The sequence below is a fragment of the Dromiciops gliroides genome, chromosome 2, assembly GCF_019393635.1.
Source record: "Dromiciops gliroides isolate mDroGli1 chromosome 2, mDroGli1.pri, whole genome shotgun sequence".
In the NCBI taxonomy this organism is placed as follows: Eukaryota; Metazoa; Chordata; class Mammalia; order Microbiotheria; family Microbiotheriidae; genus Dromiciops; species Dromiciops gliroides.
Genome location: NC_057862.1, coordinates 638,605,886 through 638,627,512, shown reverse-complemented (window position 1 = coordinate 638,627,512; position 21,627 = coordinate 638,605,886). Strand labels below are relative to the sequence as shown.

The 21,627-nt window shown below is 44.4% G+C and overlaps 1 protein-coding gene across 1 annotated transcript; it reads left to right on the top strand.

The window, feature by feature from the left end:
- Window positions 1-7,707: 7,707 nt before the first annotated feature.
- DPEP2NB (DPEP2 neighbor) lies at window positions 7,708-12,461 on the top strand. Its single transcript, XM_043981191.1, has 2 exons — window positions 7,708-7,774; window positions 12,142-12,461. The coding sequence occupies exons 1-2, from the start codon at window positions 7,708-7,710 to the stop codon at window positions 12,459-12,461; spliced, it is 387 nt and encodes a 128-aa protein (XP_043837126.1).
- The last annotated feature ends 9,166 nt before the right edge of the window (window positions 12,462-21,627 follow it).

The window sequence follows — 21,627 nt, the reverse complement described above, 5'->3', positions numbered from 1 at the left end:
ATTTATTTTTCTTTTTTTTTCTTTTTTTTCCTTTTTTTTGGGGGCAATGAGGGTTAAGTGACTTGCCCAGGGTCACACAGCTAGTAAGTGTCAAGTGTCTGAGGCCACATTTGAAGTCGGGTCCTCCTGAATCCAGGGCCGGTGCTTTATCCACTGCGCCACCTAGCTGCCCCCCAGATTGTTATTTCTGATACACCATGTTCAGTCTCATCTTCTGAGCTTTAGCCCAGGCTACCTCTTCTGCCCTATTTTTTTTCTCTTTAGTTCTTGCTCTTAGAAGCCCTCACTTCAAGTCCAATCCTTGATGGCCACCCTTGCTTTGGAGATAAATTATATTTACTTATTTGTGAAAAATGCATTTCCCTAGAATATAAGTTGCTGGAAGATGGAGTCTTTCCCACTTTTAAAATTTGTATCTCGGGGCAGCTAGGTAGCACAGTGGATAAAGTACCGGCCCTCGATTCAGGAGGACCCAAGTTCAAATCCGGCCTCAGACACTTTACACTTACTAGGTATGTGACCTTGGGCAAGTCACTTAACCCTCATTGCCCTGCAAAACACCCCCCCCCCAAAAAAATTTGTATCTCTGGCTTCTAATCCAGGTCCTGGTCCATAGTGGGCACTTATCGATTGATTTCTATACCCACCCCAAAGGGGGTGTTGTGAGGATCAAATGAGATCAAATGAGGCTTTGTAAACCTTAAAATGATATTCAATTGTCAGCTATTAGTTAAAACTTTTTTTTGGTGGAGCAATGAGGGTTAAGTGACTTGCCCAGGGTCACACAGCTAGGAGGTGTCAAGTGTCTGAGGCTGGATTTGAACTCAGGTCCTCCTGAACCCAGGGCCAGTGCTTTATCCACTAAGCCACCTAGCTGCCCCCTATTAGTTAACATTTTTAAGGCTAAAAATCTTTGGTGAGCCACATTAACCTCATAAGCTATGTGTGGCAATTCCTGGACTGTATAACTTTTGTTTTTTCTAAAACATTCTCCACAGATTTCCTGATTTTAGCCTCAGCTTCTTAGCAAGATAGACAGATGGTTTTTTTTGTTTGTTTTGTTTTGTTTTGGTGAGGCAACTGGGGTTAAGTGACTTGCCCAGAGTCACACAGCTAGTAAGTGTCAAGTGTCTGAGGCTGGATTTGAACTCTGGTCTTCCTGAATCCAGGGCTGGTACTCTATCCACTGTGCCACCTAGCTGCCCCAAGACAGGTGTTTTTAAACCCCTTTTTACAGAGGAAACTGGTAGAGACAATTTGGAACCCAGACTTCTTACTTCACACACCAGAACTCTTTCTTTTGTTTTGTTTTGTTTTGGTGGGGCAATGTGAGTTAAATGACTTGTCCAGGGTCACACAGCTAGTAAGTGTCAAGTGTCTGAGGCCGGATTTGAACTCAGGTTCTCCTGAATTCAAGGCCAGTGCTTTATCTACTGTGCCACCTAGCTGTCCCCTTTTTTTTTTTTTTTTAAGAAAGAGTTCTAGGGCAGCTAGGTGGCAGTTAGGTAGTGCAGTGACCCTGGGCTAGTCACTTAACCCTCATTGCCCCCCCAAAAAACCTCCAAAGCCAAAACAAACAAAAAAAAGTAGTCAAGCAAAACAAATACAGAGAGTGACTTTGTCCAAAAATGGATGTCTTTATGCCTTGTATCTGTAACAGGAGGCTCAAAGGTGGCGGGGAGGGGGAGGACATAAATATTTATATAGCACCTGCTATGTTCCAGGGCTTTACAATTATCTCATTTGTAATGAGATAGGTTGTGTGGGGGGCATCTAGGTGGCACAGTAGATAAAGCACTGGCCTGGATTCAGGAGGACCTGAGTTCAAATCTAGCCTCAGACACTTGATACTTACTAGCTGTGTGACCCTCCCAGAGGTCAAAAAATGATATATCAACATGGGGAATCACAGGATGGACAAGGCAGGGATCATCTCCACTGACTAAGCAATCACAAGATAAGTCTCTCCTCATGTTGGGCAAGAAAGGATAGTCCAGAGATACAAAAATAAGTTGGGAGATTTTCCATATGACATCAAGACATCTCACCCGTGCTGAACTTTGTCACAGTGACTTAGCAAAGTGAAGGTCAGCCATGTTGGGTGGAGGTCCCCAAGTCAGCTTTCTTGTGGTTAGGCAAGTGAGCTGTGTAACAGATTATTGAATGATGGACAGTGAATATATAACTTGTAGTTTAAAGTTAGAGGCCTGTTATAAAAAAGAATCTAGGAGGCAGCTAGGTGGTGCAGTGGATAAAGCACCTGCCCTGGATTCAGGAAGACCTGAGTTCAAATCTGGCCTCAGACAGTTGACACTTACTAGCTGTGTGACCTTGGGCAAGTCACTTAACCCTCATTGCCCTGCAAAAAAAAAGAAAGAATCTATCTTACCTATATTATCCCTAGATATGTTATACGTAAAATCCACATTAATATATGTAATTCCTATGCTAATATTAACTAAACTGACTAATATATATTACAAGATTAGTTTATCACTAATAATTGTTAATAATTACTACTCTGTGGAATCACATTGAATTGATTAATACTGATTGGAATAAAATAGGGGCCTAAATAAAGTCATCAATCTCAGTTCTTAAGTCTTTCAGTTGTTTTTCTTTACAATGTTGTTGTATAAATTGTTCTGGATCTGCTCACTTCACTTTCCATCAGTTCATTCTACCCATGATTCTCTGAAATTATCTCCTTTGGTGACTAGAGACAAAGTGTTGGGGATCTGAGTCCCTAGGACTCTGGTTTCCTTATCAGAAGCTTTCTAACCCCCTGGAACTTTCTTAATAGTCATTCTTACTGCCTAGAGGCACTGAGCCTTGAAGGTTACATGTTCTGTCTCTGGTTGTGCTAACTAAAATTCCTCATTGGATTTCTTGAACATCGTTCGGTCTGGGGACAACACTGGGTTTTGGCTGGAGTAGGTAGATGGGAGGTGAGTGGTCAGTCCTTGTCAGAACTCTCAGAGTCATTTCCACTCTTGCTCAGCACCTCCTCCTGACTCATTGATATCCTTTCTTTCTTATCTGTCACTACTGGGTGAATCATGGAACATGTGAAGGAATTGTGCCAAAAGCAAACACATTGTTAGCCCAAGTAAGGCTTCTATGGATAGACTTCTGTGGGTTATTTCTCTTCTTGGGATTTGGCTTTGCGATCTTGCTGTCTATTAGACTAAATATGGGGCAGGGAATGAAAAAAACCAAAACAATCCCAGAGCCCTATCCTCATGCTGGGTTGAGGTGACAAGTGCTAATGGTTCACATTTTATATCCATTTAACATTTTTTTTTTGTGGGGCAGTAGGGATTAAGTGACTTGCCCAGGGTCATACAGCTAGTAAGTGTCAAGTTTCTGAGGCCAGATTTGAACTCAGGTACTCCTGAATCCAGGGCTGGTGCTTTATCCACTCTGCCACCTAGCCGACGCCCTCCCCCCCCCCCATTTAACATTTTTAAAGCCCTTTAAAACATGTATTACATCACTAGAGGAAAAGGATGTAATCGACTTTGTTTGGGGTCCTACAGTTAGTGTCTGAAATAAGACTTGAACTCCAGTCTTCATGGTTCAGAGTCCAGCACTTTCCCCATTATGGTATCTAGGCATATGGCATACTTCTCTCTCCTGCCAAAGGAAACCAATAATATAGGAATGATCCGAGGAGCCTTTGTCTCCTTGACAATCAAAATGGCAGCTGTGCTAGGAATTCCTGTATGTCCACACTGAATTGTAACCTTCTTTAGGGTACGGTAAAAAGCACCCAGCAGAGGACAAAAGAAAAGCAACAAGGAAGCAAAGAAAAGCTGGGCAGCTTTGAAAACAAAGCCTAGGATTTAGGACATAGGTGTTCTTGAAATGGAAATTAATTGGTTTATACTGAATCTTCTCATGTTCTGCTGCGTATGTGGCAACTTTTTTTTCTTTCCTCATTTTGTATGTAAGTTTAAAATGAATTTTAAAATTGAGAGAGAGAGCGAGAGAGAGAGAGAGAGAGCGAGAGAGAGCGAGAGAGAGAGAGAGAGAGAGCGAGAGAGAGAGAGAGCGAGAGAGAGAGAGCGAGAGAGAGAGAGCGAGAGAGAGAGAGCGAGAGAGAGAGAGAGAGCGAGAGAGAGAGAGCGAGAGAGAGAGAGCGAGAGAGAGAGAGCGAGAGAGAGAGCAAGAGAGAGAGAGAGAGAGAGAGAGAGAGAGAGAGAGAGAGAGAGAGAGAGAGAGAGAGAGAGAGCGCTAGGAACTCCAAAGAGTTGGTGGCAATCAAATTGGAGGCCATAGAATTTAGGGCTGGAAGCGACCTTAGGCCAACCCCAACCTCACTTGGTTTTACACATAAGGAAAAGGGGATCCAGAATGTAAAATCCTTAAAGGCAGGACTGTTGTTTTTTCCTTGGATAATAAATCAGATCTCTCTTATTTAGGGACATGTGGACTTTCTCTAGGTTATCTCCACAGAAAAGTCCAGTGTCCCATGTTCATCTGATCCCTAGGGCACAGAGAGAAAACTTGATTCGTTAGACTTCAGTAGGTCAACATGCATTTATTAAGCACTTACTACGTTCCGGGTACCATGCTAAGGATCAATGATATAAAGACAGGCCCTGCCCTCAAGGAATTCACATTTCAATGAGAAATATAATATGTAAATAACATAACATACAGAGTAGACAGGAGGTTATTTTAGAGGGAAGGCACTAACATTGGGGAAGACTGGGAAAGGTCTCCTGAAGAGGGTGGGATCTCAGCTGAGCCTTGTTTTGTTTTGTGGGGCAATGGGGGTTAAGTGACTTGCCCAGGGTCACACAGCTAGTAAGTGTCAAGTGTCTGAGGCCACATTTGAACTCAGGTCCTCCTGAAACCAGGGCTGGTGCTTTATCCACTGTGCCATCTAGCTGCCCCTTCAGCTGAGTCTTGAAGGAAGCTGGGGAAACTAAGCCAAAACATTCAGGTAGAGAGATGGTGTGTCATGTGTGAGGAACACCTAGGAGGCCAACATTACCGGACTACAAAGTATGTGAAATGGAATAAATGAAAAGATCGGAAACAGGTTATGGGGGGTTTTAAGTAACAAATAGAGATAATATTTTATCCTTGAGGTGATAGGGAACCAGTGGGGTTTATTAAGTAAGGGGATAACATGGGCAGAGCAGAGGTTTTGGAAAATCACTTTGACAGCTCTGGATTAGAATGAGGGCAGGGAATCCAATGAGAAAGCAGTCGTCTGGGTGTGTGACAAATGAGAGCCTGTACTAGGGCAATGTCTATATGAGTAGAGAGAAGGGGACGTCTACCAGAGACATTATAAGAGTAGGAATGATAAGATCCAACAACAAATTGGATATGTGGGGTGAGCATGAGTGAGGAATTGAGGATGACATTGGAGTGGGGAGCCAGAGTGACTGACAAGATGGTGATGCCTTCAATAGAAACAAGGAAGTTGTAAAGACTCCAGTGCTCAAAGTATATAGATTTACTAAAGCTGAACCTGATGGAAACAAGAGCATGGCTCTTCCCATGTACAAGGATACTTTAGGTTTGCCTTAATTTTCATCTCTTCTTTTCTGTGTAAAGTAAGTTTCCTTAGCATGGTGCAGAGAGTAGACTGTTGGACTACTTGGAGTCAAGAAAACCTCCATCTAAATCCTTCCTCAAACACTTTTTTTTTTTTTGCAGGGCAATGAGGGTTAAGTGACTTGCCCAGGGTCACACAGCTAGTAAGTATCAAGTGTCTAAGGCCAAATCTGAACTCAGGTCTTCTTGAATCCAGGGCCGGTGCTTTATCCACTGAGCCATCTAGCTGTCCCTCAAACACTTCTGAGCTGTGTAGCCATGGAAAAATCACTCAACCTCTCTCAGCCTCAGTTTTTTTTTAATCTATAAAATGTGTATAATGATATCTTTAGTCTTCACTTTACAGCATTGTTTCACAGCTCAGATGAGCTATTAATAAGCAAAAACAACTTTGAAAAGGTTAAAGGGGCTATGTAAATGTCATTATTATTAAAGAGCTTTAACATCTCTGATTAGATGAGGCAGGACTTAGAAGGACTTTTTGATGTTGTTCAGAGTTCAGCGTGTCCTTTAAATTTCCAATTTGAGAAGTGTTATTACAAGACTGGGGACTTTATTTTATGAATGTTTATCAATTGTGCTGTATTAGCTCAGTGTGTATAGATTCCCCAAGTTTTGTGTGTGTGTGTGTGTGTGTGTGTGTGTGTGTGTGTCAATTGGGGTTAAGTGACTTGCCCAGGGTCACACAGCTATTAAGTGTCAAGTGTCTGAGGCCAGGTTTGAACTCAGGTCCTCCTGGCTCCAGGCCAATGCTCTATCCACTGTGCCACCTAACTGCCCCCCCAAGTTTGTTAGTGCCCTTTTCCTCTTCAAATGATCATCTGGAAGACCATTAGACTGTAAGCTCCGTGAGGGCAGGGACTTTGTTTTGTCTTTGTACCCTCAGCACCTAGCACAGTTCTCTGCACATAGTAGGTACTTAATAAAATGTTCCTTGGATTAGACTGTATTGCTGGAGCAGCAATATCCACATAGTAGGTTTTGCAGGTAAAGTAACTTTACCAAGGTTCCACAGTAATAGAGCTAGTATTTGAACCTGATTTGCCGATTGCAAAGCCCAGTGCTCTCGCCACAGTGCCATGCTGTCCTCCTCTTGTCTAAAGGGGCCTTGGTATATATCATGGCAGTAGTGAGGTTCTCTAAATCACTAAATGAAAGGTGTCAGTTGCAAGGCCTCATGAGCCAGGAAGTACTGTCTTATCCAGGGTCCTCAATGTGTGCTTCCTCTACTCTGTTCAGGATGTCCGTCCTTTTCCCAGTCTCCATTTGCTGGGCACATTCTCACCAAGCTATCTCTGCTCATAGTTGATTCAACATTTAGCCTCCCTACCTGAAATGTCTTCCCCTTCCTGCCAATCCATATCCTTTTTATCCCTCTATCTCTGAAGTCCTTCCTGGCCAGTCTAGCCCACAGGCATCTTCTTTTTATGAACAGCACCAGCATCTGATTAATACCTTGCAGTTTAGCTCGCTAATTATTCCATGCATGATAGTTTTGTCTCCCAGAGGCAATGTGAGTTAGCCCTAGTGTCAGTAAGACCTCTGCTTGGGACCCATCCTAGTTGTGTGACATTCATGGTGAGTCCCATAACTACCTGGTGCCCTGGTCACCTCTCTAAGGCTTTAAATGACAGATAGTTGCAAATCTTGCAGAGATGGAGGAAGCTCTTCATGCCAATTAAATCATAAATCTGGACTCCCCTCCAAAAAAAAAAAAAAGTTGTCTCTCCAAAATCTTCAGAGAAGAACTTCTTCCATATCTCTGCCCATACAGTGCTAGCCAGGCATAAACGTGCTTGGTAAATATGTGTTTGCTTGGGAGGGACGCTGTACGTTAGGACCAAGGAATGCCACCTTCCTCCTCCCAAACTGCTTAAAACCCAGTTTATAAGCAGAGCCTTCCCTGTCCCCACGTGAAAACTCTGAGACTGAGACTCTTGCTGTCCTAAGACAGGTTCCTTATGTGATCTCACGGTGGCAGTGATGACCTCACAGGGCAGTGACTACCTCACAGGCCCCCCCCCTACCCAACAGTTTCCATGGTGGGGTAAGCACACAAACGGGTCACTCTGGGGGAATCTTTCCCTACCATTTCTCAAAGAGATACCAATCTGTTTGGTTAGCCGAGTGAGAATGTCTGACCGGATCTTCTATATACACTCCAACTTGTCCTTTGTTCCCTGGGAGGGCAGTACAGCAGGTAGGCTTGATGTACAGAGAAGTGACTGTACAACAGCATCTGCCTGTGGGGGTATAATTAGATGCACAACAGGCCATTCCCCACATGAGAAGATCCTCCACAAAAGTCTTTGCCAGTGCCTTGGGCCACAGAACCCACCCTAGGTTCTTTAAAGCTGTTGCCAGTAGAGTCCAAGTTCTGGCTCATCCCACCCACCTGAAAAGACTGGCTATGAGGCCAAGGCTAGTCCATGTAGTCTGTCAATCAAGAACCCATCTACGGAAGTGTCGAAAGGCTCAGCAAAGTTTGATTCCAAGCTCATTAACTAATTAACTCATCAAAGACCATCCATCTCATGCGTTGTGTGTGGAGCATTTGTGGTCAGTAGAGGCAGTTCCCATGATGAGGAAATCACTGATACTTGAATTAGTGAGTCAGTTATTGAAGTACTGTATGTACATTGATGCTACGGGTATTTCCCTAGGTCAACCTTTACACCAAAATAATTTTGGTCTTGTTGCCCAGTAAGTGATGCATAGAGAGAATTGTCTGGCAAGCTGCTGAATCTGTAGAGGTTAGAGGGATTGTGAGATCTGTCCACGTTGATGGGGTAATCTTGGACCACCATAATCAAGGGCTGAATATTTGGATGGAAAAAAAAGGAAGCGGTAGCACCAGGAAGAGCAGACCCCACCAGAGGGAGAGTGAAAGTGATGTTGACAGATGAGGTATGGAAGAAGCCCAGAGGAATCTCCACTGTGGCAATAGATACTATACACACAGGGAGAAAATACAAAAGGAGACAACTGGGAGATAGCTCAGGAGAGATCTGGAGGAGGAGGCGGTCCCTGAGCTAGGACATTCTAAGAGGCCAAAGTGAGGAGGTGCCACATTCTAGACATGAGGGACCCCCTACAGGGGGCATCGAAATAAGGATGCGGAATCTTGTGGATGGGAACCGCTTACGGTGCCAGTTTGGAATGGAGAATTGCAGGAAGGTTAGGGTGAGGGGGCTAATATGAAGTCAGGCTAGAAAGGTAGGGAGGACCCAGGGCTTTCGATGCCAGACCGAGGAGTCTGTATTTTATCCAGGAAACAGGAGCCACAGCTAATTTTTAAGTAGTATAATGAAATTCCAATCTGTATTTTACATAGAGGGGTTTGGCACCTGTATGGAGCAGAGATTGGAGAGGCATAAGGGCTAGATACTTAGATTTTAGTCATCTGCATAGAGGTAATAATTGTATCCATGGAAGCCTCCTTGGCTTCCATCAGTGGAGGACGGAGAGAGAAAAAAGAGGTTCCAGACAGAGGAGACAACCTATGCATGTCATAGTTCACGGAGCCTTGGCCTTCAGCTTCTGGTCTCTCTGGTCTCAGTTTTGTCTTTTTCTAATTTAATAAATTTCAGATTGAAAAATCCAGATTGAGGGGCAGCTGGGCGGTGCAGTGGATAGAGCACCAGCCCCGGATTCAGAAGGATCTGAGTTCAAATCCGGCCTCAGACACTTAACACTTACTAGCTGTGTGACCCTGGGCAAGTCACTTAACCCCCAATTGCCTCACCAAAAAACCAAAAAAATCCAGATTGAGTATGGTTAGAACAGAGGGTGTTCATTCATTCCAGAGAGTAGGACCTGGACATGGGTGGGCCATGGGGTAGGGAGGAGGGTTTCTTTCTGGGATGTCTAGAAAGTCTCTACATGAGGATCACAGTGATGGAGAATAATAATAGTTCACATGTATCTAATGCAAAGCATTTTCCTCACAAGACTCCTAGGAAACAGGTAGTACAAAGAGGCCTTTGCCTCTCTAGGTGTGGAAGGACCACCCAGGCCTCATTCTTCTTGACCCTGCTCATCACCCCCTCCCTCATGATACTCTTCCTTCTCCCTGCATTTTCAGGACCCTGTTTTTTCCTGGCTCTTCCAACCAGTCACAGGATCATATAGATTTTAGAGCTCAGGGGGACCTTATAGGTCACCTAGTCCGACAGCTTAATTTTACAGATGACAAAGGCCAGAAAGGTTACGCTCCTAACCCTTGAGTCTCAAAGCGAAATGACCAAGTCTTCTTATATGGGGAATGAAGGGCCCAAGGTCACACAGATAGTAAGTGACAGAAATGGGAGTGGAGGTCCTGTAACCACAAATTCACTTATTTTTTCCACTATCCCACACTACCTCTACTACTTCTGTGATTCCTTTTCTTTTTTGTTTTTTGGTGAGGCAATTGGGGTTAAGTGACCTGCCCAGGATCACACAGCTAGTAAGTGTCAAGTGTCTGAGGCTGGATTTGAACTCAGGTCCTCCTGACTCCAGGGCCAGTGCTCTATCCACTGCACCACCTAGCTGCCCCTTGTGATTCCTTTTCAATCCCCTTTACAGGATTATCATCCTTGTCCCTTCTCCTATGGCTCAGTGTATCTCATGGTCTTGTCCTGTGCCCCTTCCTTTTCTCTTGGCACTTCCTCTCTTGACAATCCCATCAGCTCTCATGGATTTAACTCTCATTTTAATGCAGATCACTCCCAAATTTATCTCTCTCTTTGCTTTCTAATCCATTGTCTCCAATCAGTGGCTTGGGTATCTCTGCCCAATTGTCTCATAGAATCTCAAACTCAATATATACAAAAAAGAACTCACTATCTCTTCTTCTAAACCTACCCCTTCTCTTAACCGCTCTTTCCATCAAAGGTACCACCATTCATCCAGATTCACAGTTTTAGGAATAACCCTCACCTCTTTTTTTTTTGGTGGGGCAATGAGGGTTAAATGACTTTCCCAGGGTCACACAGCTAGTTAAGTGTCAAGTGTCTGAGGCTGGATTTGAACTCAGGTCCTCCTGAATCCAGGGCCGGTGCTTTATCCACTAAGCCACCTAGTTGCCCCAACCCTTACCTCTTGATTCTTGCTCACCCTCCCTCCCCATTCCATATCCAAGAAGTCACCAAGATCTTGTCAATTCCACACACTGTCCCCCTCATCTGTCTTCTCCCCACTCATACAGCCACAATCTTGATTCAGGCCCCCAGTATATCCTGCCTAGACTATTTCAATAGCTTGCTAGTCTCCTTGCCTCCAGTTTCTCTCTTCTCCAATCTTTCCTCTACAATCTTGCAAGACAGATATTCCTCTCTGCCCCCAAGGACTGCTGTGATTTTCCATCTGATACCTCCTAAATGCATTGTCACCCCATATTAGCTTGTGAACTGTTTGAAAGCAGGGAATCTCTTCATTTCCCCCAGTGCTTAGTGCAGATTTTTGCCTCTAGTGAGCATAAATGCTTTTTCCCATTCATTTATTCATTCATTCAATCATTCATTCACTCATGTCACTTCTCTGCTAAAGAAGCTTCAGTGGTCTCCTATTATGTCTAGGATAAAGAACAAATTCCTCTATTTGGCTCCTCAAACCCTTCACAATTTGACTCCAACCTTAACTTTTTTGTGCGTCCTATGTGTCACTTTTGAAGGTGTGGGGAAGGCCAGCTAGGTAGCACAGTAGATAAAGCACTGGCCCTGGATTCAGGAGGACCTGAGTTCAAATCCAGCCTCAGACAGTTGACACTTACTAGCTGTGTGACCCTGGGCAAGTCACTTAACCCTCATTGCCCCGCCCCCCAATTCATGTAGTTCATACATTAAAATGTTTATCTATTCTAAAATATGACTAAACATGACTTTTAAAAAAAAAAAGTAAGGTGAAGCCAAAATAATTTTCTTCTGAGAGTAATGGATTTAATTGTATAAAACACAAAGGAAATTAATCATATCAAGATACAGTTAGCAAGATATTTTAAAAACAAGTTCACTGATCCAAGTTAAAAACTTCTGTATCGGGGCAGCTAGGTGGCACAATGGATAAAGCACTGGCCTTGAATTCAGGAGGGCCTGAGTTCAAATCCAGCCTCAGACACTTGACACTTAACTAGCTGTGTGACACTGGGCAAGTCACTTAACCCTCACTGCCCTGCAAAAACAAAACTTCTGTATCTAGACTGATTTCACATGACTTTTTCTTGCTCACGACACGGTCCACCCCCATCTGCTGATGCTCCCTACAGGCTAGCCCCAGACATGCTATTCCTCTCTCCTTCAAGATTAACTCACATCCTCCCTGGGCCCTTTCCTGATCTCCTGCTATTACTGTTTCCTCCTCCCCAAATTATTTGATTTTTTAAAAAAAATCTGGTTTATATTTTCTTGAGTCCATGCTGTTCTTCCCCATTAAAGCTTCTCAAAGACAAGTATTGTTTCATATTAGTCTCTGTGTCCTCAGCACCTACCACAATGCCAAGTTGTATAGTGGTTGCTTTAATCATTGAACTGAATTGCAAACCTGTATCATTAAGCATCAATGTCTAATTGATTCTAATTTCTTTCCCAGCAGCTGCCACTCCCACTTCTCCCCCCACACCTGGTCACTACCATGTCCTCTACCGAGGCTGTGGGGAGACCCAGGTGGGCTGGCATGGGGAGACTTACTGCCTGGTTGGTGGGTACCGGGCCTATGGGGATGCTCCTGTGGCCTCCTCAGAGAAGGCAGAAGCAGAGAAACCAGTTTCCAGCCGAACCCCCAAGAGGCACCACGTCCTGGAAGAGCCTGACAAAGAACTGGGGGGCACCAGTCCCAAAGTCTTGCGGCGGTGGCACCGTGCAGGGAGGAGGCTGCCTAGCCACAAGCACTCGGGCCAGGCGGCTTCCTAGAGATGACATTTCACCAGGGTTAAGTCAGTAGCTCTCTCTGTGGTGACCTCTACTTCCCACTGCTGAGCAGTGGAGTGAGAATGCTTGGCCTGGACCGCGGCTTATGCTTGCCCCCTAACCAGAAGACCCTCTCTCACTGACCCTGACTCTAGAGAGGAGATTATGGTTTGAAATCAGGGGCTGCTTTGCAGACAGCAGGGCAGACCAGCCAGTCTGAAACTGCCTGAAGGAGCCCACCTGCTCTTTTCTTGGTTCTGTTCTGCTCTTGGGAATCTAGCTTCTCTGTGGAGGAAAAGACACCAGCATCATCACTGGACTAGAAAGACCAGCTCTGAGACAAAGCAGCCTGGGGGAAATGGGCACAGTGGGAGAACTCAGAAAAGATCCCCAGAGCTGCCTTTTTTCCAGTCTCCTGCCAGCCGCCTCTGACTGAGGCCAAAGTTGGGGCCAGGGCTGTGAAAGGAGGGAGAAGACAAGATGGGAAGGGTCAAGAGGCAGCCAGCATCCCTGGCTCAGACCTTGCATGTGCTGGATGCAGGAAGGAGAGAGGCCCAAGGTTATGAGATTGGGCTACAGCGGCCTTGAAGAACCCAGCTCAGACAATGGGGAACGACAGCAGAAGATGGCGGCCTCTCTGAGAAGTGCTGGGGGGGTCTGTCCAAAAGACAAGGCAAGGAAAGGCCCAGAGGATGAGGCAGCCTTGGGCTCCTCAGCCAGAAGGACTATAAGGCCAGGGAGGGAGGAGGCTGAGCAAGGGGGTGTCAGTGCCCATTACCTCCACTGTGCTCCCCCTCTGGCCTCCTCTGGCCCCACATAAGTAGAACTCAATAAACAGTATTCTGTGAATGGAGGGGCTTGTGTTCTAACCAGCCTTGGTGTTCGGACCACCCTCCTTCCCCGGAGGACATTCCCAATGCTTAGTCCTAGGGGCATAGGCCTAGAGGGGACTCTGTGAGGTCAGTTAATCCATCCCCCTGCTTCCAGGTAAGGCTGCATCCCAGATGAGGACCAGGGGGTACCCACAGGGATTGGGGGCCAGGATGCCTCCGTTTGTCAAGTCATTCCCATGACTCCCTTGGGAAGGCATGGGGCAAGGGCTTTCTGGGCTTAGGGGCATGGATGGAATCACAACTTGGGCTTATTCTTGGGGGCGTATGGGAAGGTTATCCTGACCTTTGTGCTTCTTTTTTTCAACCTGCAGTGATAGGAGACCAGTGTAGCTCTGGGGGAAAAGAAGGGGTGAAGTTGAGAGCCAGAACATGGACCGATGGACTGGGGAGTGAGTGATCTAGAAGATGTTCTAGGAGCCCTGACATATTTGTGGAGCCAGGTGTGTGAATGGGGTTAGCCTCCTACTCCCAGAGAAAGGGTAGAAGTGATAGAAGACCAGCTTGGTGCCCACAAGGCCACTGAGCTTTACCCTTATGCACTCACAGACTATGCATGATGCTTCCCCCAACAAAGCATCCTTTGGACTCTCCACAAGGCTGTACTGTCACCCCCCCCACCCCAACCCTTTCCAAAGATTCATGTCTTCCAGGTAGAGGTGGGGCACAAATGCAGGGATCACGACCCTCTTTCATTTCTCCCTTTCAATTCTCCCCTTTCCATGTGTTAAAATAATGCTGAAAAAGCAGAAGCTACAGCAACAGGAATAATAGCAAAACCCATGGCAGTACACACAAGGGCAGAACTAGAGAAAGAGACACAGGGTGGGGGGTTCCCACTCTTGCTGTTTTTAGAGCCAGAACTCCTTCATGTGTATCCAGGCCTCTTGCTCTGACACAGTCTACAATCCTCAGGTGATAGTTTTAGGGTTAGACAGTACCTCAGAGGTCATAGAGGACCACCTCCCTTATTTTTCTAGATGAGGAAACTGAGGCAAACAGAGGTTAAGTGACTCGCCCAAGGTCACACAGATAGGCTAAGCTGGAGTTCTCATTCAGATGCCTTGACTCCAATTCCAGTCCTGGGCAGGACTCTAAGTTCATAGATTTAGATGTGGAAGAGGACCTTATAGATAAGGAAGGAAAGGAAATGAACGTTTATGAAATACCTCCTGTGCTAAGAACTTACAAATATGATCTCATTTGATCCTCACTGGGAGATAGATGCTATTATTATTACCTCTATTTTGCATTTGAGGAAACTGACACAAACAGAGGTTAAGTGACTTGTCCAGGGTCACATAGCTAGTGTCTGAGGTCAGATTCCTGATTCCAGGCTCCATGTAGCTGCCTTTTCTCAAGGAGATTGTCCCTTTTCCAAGGCCACACAAGCAGAGTAGAATGGCATTTTGAACCCTGGTCCTCCAGACTACTCCTCCAATGCCTTTTCCATCACACCAGTCCTATGGTGTCCATAGGGGAGGAAGAGGGCTGCTTACCAACAGGTTCAGATTCACCCGGATGGTTAATAGGTTGCATGACAGAACTCTTAACCCATTTCCTACTCCCCATCCCTGTGCCCGAATTATCCTTATTCATCTTTCATATTTCTTAAAAGTCTGGAATTTGAGATAAAATTCCACTCATACATCCTTGGTGTCATGAATAGAATGCTGGAACTGGAAGCAGAGGACTCTGATTCAAATCCTCACTCAGACACCTAGCCTGCTATGGCCCCTCACTGTGCCATGCTGGATAAGTCCTTTCATTTTTCAGTAACTCTTCTGTAAAATTGCCATACCTGGGGGGCAGCTAGGTGGTACAGTGGATGGAGCACTGGCCCTGGATTCAGGAGGACCTAAGTTCAAATCTAACCTCAGACACTTGACACTTACTAACACTTAACCTCATTGCCCTGCAAAAAAAAAAAAAAAAAAAAGAAAAAGAAAGAAAGAAAGAAAGAAAAAGAAAAAAAAATTTGCCATATCTACCTGATAGGGTTGTGTTGAGCAAAGTGCTTATAAAACCACAAGGTACAGAAAACATAAGTCCTCTCTTTTTTCTCAGACTTTGCTCCCTGGTGTCAGCCCATCCTGACCTCCCAGAGGTCTCCTACTTCAAACAATAGCCAGGACCTGATCCCCCTTCCCCCACTTACTTCAACCCTGATTTGGCCCAGGAAAAAGATGACAGGGATGGGGGAATGATCACTCCTTGAAGGTCATCTTACCTTGTTAAAAGGATTAGACTTGGTCTACTTGGTCTCAGAGGAACAATGGGTGGAAGTTGCAGGGAAGATTTTGGCTAGCTATAAGGAAAAAAATCTAACAATTAGAATTTCCTCAAAGTAGATAATGAGTTTCACATCTCTGGAGGTATTCAAGGGGTGAGTGAATCAGTCAAGAAACATTTATTAAGTATCTACTATGTGTCTGTCAGGCACTGTGCTAAGTCCTGGAGATCCAAAGAAAGGCAAAAGACAGTCCTGGAGGGGGCAACCAGATGGCGAAGTAGATAAAGCACCAACCCAGGATTCAGGAGGACCTGAGTTCAAATCCGGCCTCAGACACTTGACACTAGCTGTGTGACCCTGGGCAAGTCACTTAACCCCCATTGCCCTACAACCCCCCCCCCAAAAAAAAAGACAGTCGGAGCCCTGGGTGTAATTGATGAGCCAATATGTAAACAACTAGGTACAAACAAGCAATAGACAGGATAAATAGGTAATAATCAATAGAAGGAAGGCACTGGAATTAAGGATTGGGAAAGCTTTCCTGTAGGAGGCAGGATTTTCTCTGGACTTGGAAGGATGCCTAAGATCATGTATCTGTGGTGCGGTAGATGGATTTTTGTTCACTTGTGCCTTGAACTTTAAGTATTTCAAAGGTTCCTTCTAAGTAAGCCTTTGGAGTCTATGATTCTGATCTGAATCCTTTTGTATCTCAGCTCCTACAACCTCGACAACTCCCTTTAACCTCAGTACCACCCTGACTCACCCCATCACCTTAGTCCTTTGCTGAACCACCCCTCCCCCACAGCCTCAGCCCCAGGCTCCTCCCCCCCATCCCTATCCTTCACTGCCCTTTCCATGCTTCAGTTTACCCTGATCTACTCAGATTTCCAATCCTGCTACAGACCCTTACTAGTTGTGTGACCTTGGAGAAGTCACTTAACCTCTGTTTGCCTCAGTTTCCTCATCTGTAAAAATGTCATAACATTGTAGGGGGGTTTGCAAACCTTAATGCATTGTATAAATGTTACCTATTACCTTCTACCTTCTACCTTTACCTAAACCCAACCCCCTCTTAGCCATGATTCAGTCCCTGAACCTGAATGACACCTTAATTCAGGCATAACCCTGAACCCCTCCTTATGCCAATTTTCCAACATTCAGCCTTACTCTAACCCTCCCATGACGTAAACTTCTCTTATTTCATGCTGGTCCCCTTATCTCCACTTCCCCTTACTTCATCAAAGTCCTGGCTCTCACTTATCACCACTTCCTCTTCTTTCATCTTTGTCCTGCACGTCTCTTCCCTCCTTCCCTGACCCTCCCCCTCTTAATGCAGTCCCATCTCCCCATCTCGTCTTTGCTCAGCCTTGCCCTGCCTCTCTTTCCCCAGAAGCCCCCTTGCCTTAATGATATGACAACTCATTGGATCCTTAAATTTAGCCCTAACCTGACCCCCATTTAACCTCAGATCCTTCTTATTCCCAGTTCTTTCCTGATCACCTTCAGCACAGCTCTGACCCCGCCCCCTTACTAAACCCTAAGAATGGGGCCTAATCTTTAAAAAATGATTTAATATTTTATTTTACCCTGATTACATGTAAAAACAATTTTAAACCTTCATTTTTTAAAATGTTCAGTTCCAAATTCTCTCATTCTTTCCCTTCCCTGCCCTCATTGAGAAGGCAAGCAATTCGATATAGGTTATATGTGTATGTGTGTAGTCATGCAAAACATATTCCCATCTTAGTCATTTTATGAACAAAAACACAGACCAAAAAAACACACCTAGAAAAGTAAAAAATATGCTTCAATCTGCATTCAGACTATCAGTTCTTCCTCTGCAGGTGGATAGCATTTTTCATCATAAATTCTTCAGAACTGTCTTGGATCATTGTATTGCTAAGAAGAGTTAAGTGGATCACAGTTGATCATCATACAACATTGCTGTTAATGTGTACAATGTTCTCCTGGTTCTGCTCATTTAGTTCATGTAAGTCTTCCCAGGTTTTTCTGAGAACATCCCACTCATCATTTCTTATAGCACAATAGTATTCCATGACAATCTTATACCACAACTTGTTCAGTCATTTCCCAATTGATGAAGTGTCTAAATCATGTACCCATTTTTGATCTTATCTTGTTATATGGGCACAACCCTTATCTCAACCACTACTGTGACTCTCCACTTTATCTCAACTTCCTTTCACGTCAGTGGGTATCCTCTTTAGAGCTCAAACTTTGATCTTGAAAGAGGTTAAATGGGGTGAAGTTGGAATAGATATGGTCTGTACTCCAAAGAGATAAGAAACAAAAAGGAAAAGTATCTATATGTACAATAATATTTATACCAGCCCTTTCAGTGGCAGCAAATAATTGGAAATAGAGAAGACGTTCATCAATTGGGGAGTGACTAAACAATTGTGGCAAGTAATTGTGATGGTTTCTATCTGCTCTAGCCACCACAGAATATTTGGGAAGGAAGGATATAAGGTACACTGGGAAAGTTACATCCTGAGAGGGCATGGGGAAGATCCTGAGGGGAATCCACATCTCAATGAAGAGGAAAGCTTTTTGCCCTAGTTTTGTTCTTGGATCTCAAACAGTGAAAGAAGCCCCACTGTCAGTATCCATCCACCATTTTCCCCTCCAAAAGATAAATCCAAGCCTGGGGCTTCCAGTTCTAATTAGCTCTGGGAAAAGAGGGTCCCCTTATTAGAAGTTTTCTGATTCCAGTTATGTGAGGGCAGGACTCAATATGTCCCCTGCCACATCTCCATCCCTACTATTCCTTCTGTAAAAGGAGTTGGTCTTCTGGAAGGACTTATATGAACTGATGCTGAGTAAGATGAGTAGAACCAAGAGAACATTGTACACAGTATCAACAACATTATGTGTTGATCAACTGTGATAGACTTGACTCTTCTCAGCAATACAATGGTCCAAGACAGTTCCAAAGGACTCATGATGGAAAATGCTCTCCAAATCCAGAAAAAAAAACCCAAAACTATGGAATCTAGATGCAGATTGAACCATACTCTCTCTATTTTTTTTTTTTGTGGGGCAATGAGGGTTAAGTGACTTGCCTAGGGTCACACAGCTAGTAAGTATCAGGTATCTGAAGCCAAATTTGAACTCAGGTCTTCCTGAATCCAGGGCCGGTACTTTATCCACTGTGCCACCTAGCTGCCCTGTTTTTGTTTTTTGAGGTTTTTCCTTTTTGCTTTGATTCTTCTTGCACAGCATGACTAATGCAGAAATATGTTTAATGTGATTGTACATATATAACCTATATCCAATTGCTTGCTGTCTTGGGGAAGGGGGAGGGAGGGAGAAAAAATTAAAACTAGAAATCTTATAAAAACAAATATTGCAAACTATTTCTACATGTAACTGGAAAATAAGAAAATACTTTTATGGGGGGAAAAAGAAAAGAAAAACAAAAGGAGTTGGTCTTTCCCCAACTTAATCACAACAAAAAGGCAAAAAGGTCAGGAAAGACTTGTTAGAAAAACCGGGCCAGGGCAGGTGATCCCTTTAGGAGGAATGAATGAGTTTCCTGAGTAAAACAGAAAGGAAGAAACACTGGGGGATGAAGAATGAGAGGCCATGGGGCCTCTAGGTGGCTCAGTGGATAAAGCACCGGCCCTGGATTCAGGAGTACCTGACTTCAAACCCCACCTCAGACACTTAACACTTACTAGCTGTGTGACCCTGGGCAAGTCACTTAACCTCAATTGCCTTACCAAAAACCAAAACAAAACCAAAACAAACAAAAAAAAAAGAATGATAGGCCACACTTCCAGGTGCCTTTAGTAAATTCAGTGAGTGTAGAAGGCTGACTTAAAGAGGAACCCATCTCTAGAGGAGGGCTAGTAGCAGCAGCAAGGGACTAGAGAAAAGGAAGCTTTGCCAAACCGCATTGAGCAAGGAGGTGGAAAGATAGGCAGAGGCAACCACCACAAAGGGTACGACGAGGACCCTGGGAGCCAGACCACTTGAGCTCCAGGTATGTTGGGACAGTCACTGCCCCCTCAAGCGGAAATATGATAGCTTCATTCTCCCCTTGATCTCCTCATGGGATCCTGAAGTCTTTATACTCTGGGCACAGGGAAAAATCTATTTCTCTTTCTTTGTTTCAAAGGCTTACTTTTAAATGAACAGTATGAACTATAAAATTTGCTAGTTAGGGTGTACTTGATGATCAAATGAGATCATTTGTAAAGCATTTAGCACAGTGCCTCACCCCATAGCAAGCAGATATAAATGTTGGCTGTTTATTATTGTTATCATCGTTGTTGTTGTTGCACAAGTCAAAAGGGGAGGGAGTGGTTCAGATGAAGAGGGACAATACCATATGAGAATAGGAATTAACAAAGTGTTATCTCTATTTGTAGAGAAATGAGGACAGATGTCAGCTTGGCCTTCTGTTTCCCCACAATCTCATGGGTAGCACATGGATGGCGGTTCAGACTTCAGAGATGCAGCAGGATGTGCCTGGAACTATTCAGGGCTCAGATTTATAGCAGCTGTAGACAAAGCTGACTTGAGTGGGAGTGGGAGACTACCCTCTCACCCGTACTACAAGTGCTAGAGTGGTATAGCCCACAGGAATGAGGATATTCTTTGAATTGACTAATAAAGACTGAGCAAAGAGGGGCAGGGAGTTAGGGAGCTTAATTCTAACTATACCATAGTAAGCAAGAGGATGGGGGGGGGGGTGAGGAAAGGGGGAATGCCCAGTTTCTGGCCTGGATACATGCACCTTGGGGGTGGGGGCCTAGAGCTGGACCGATCAAACTGGGCTTCATTGGATCAAAAATTGGGAGGCAATTGAGAGAAAAATAGCAGCAGAGAAGAGATCGAAATCAGTCTAACACTGATGTGTTTTCTCAGAAGTACTGGCTGAGGGCTCAGAGCTGACAAAAGGTCAAGAACATTCTAGATCCCTTGATTATACTTCCCATACTGAAGGAGTGTTTATACTGAGAAACCCATCAAGAAATGAGGTCAATAGCAGGATGAGAGCCAAATAGAAGTGGTTGAACATCCCTCATCATTATACTACCACATTATTGTTATACCTATCATCTTGGGACAGTGCCAAGTTTAGAATCAACAGTCGGAGAAGATGGGTTTGAAGCACATTTCTGACATTAGCAGGGGCAGCTGGGTGATTTGGGTAATTCAGATCTGGCCTTGATACTTCCTAGCTGTGTGACCCTGTTAAGGTCATTTAACCCTCTTTGCCTCAGTTTCCTCATCTGTAAAATGTGTAGGAGAAGGAAATGGCAAACCACTCCAGTATCTTTGCCAAGAAAATGAAGAGTCAGACACAAGTGAACAACAAATCTGACATTACCTAACCATTTGACCATTGGTAGATCATTTCACCACTGTGAATCTATTTCCTCATCTATAAAATGGATTTGATCTCCTGGGCCCACCTACCTTTCCAGGCTTCTCATACATTCTCCCCTCTATGTATTCTACAATCGAGTGGCATTGCCTCCTCACCCCGCCTTACTTTTCCTTGCACAAGACACTCATCTCCTAATTCCATGTATTTTTTCACTGACTATTGTTTATGCTTTGAATCTTCTTCCTTCTCTTTTCCCTCTCTTGGCTTCTCTGACTTTGTTGACATCCGAACTAAAACCCTACCTTCTGCAAGAAGACTTTCCTGATCCCCCTTAATGCTGGTGTTTTCCCTCTGAGATTATTTCCAATTAATTCTGCCTATATCTTATTTGTACATAATTGTTCACATATTATCTACCCCATTAGTCTGTGAGCTCCATGAAAGCAAGGGCTGCTTTTTGCCATTTTTGCTTTGAATCCCCAGCATTTGGCATAATGCCTGGCACATAGTAGGTACTCAATAACCATTTGTTGGCTTGAGTTGTACTAACTACCTCACAAGGCTGATGTGGGCAAGTTGATTTGTAAACCTCAAAGTGTTATAAAATGCAACAGGAAGAGAAGAGTAATGCATAATAAATCTGGAAAGGTAAGATGGGGTCCAGTTGTGAAGTACTTTAAATGCCAA

Excerpts from the sequence above, each read along its gene's own strand:
- DPEP2NB (XM_043981191.1), top strand. The coding sequence starts at position 7,708 with ATGTCTGACCGGATCTTCTATATACACTCCAACTTGTCCTTTGTTCCC. Across the intron at positions 7,775-12,141 it reads CTGGGAGGGCAGTACAGCAG|CAGCTGCCACTCCCACTTCT; the intron begins GTAGGCTTGATG and ends TTTCTTTCCCAG.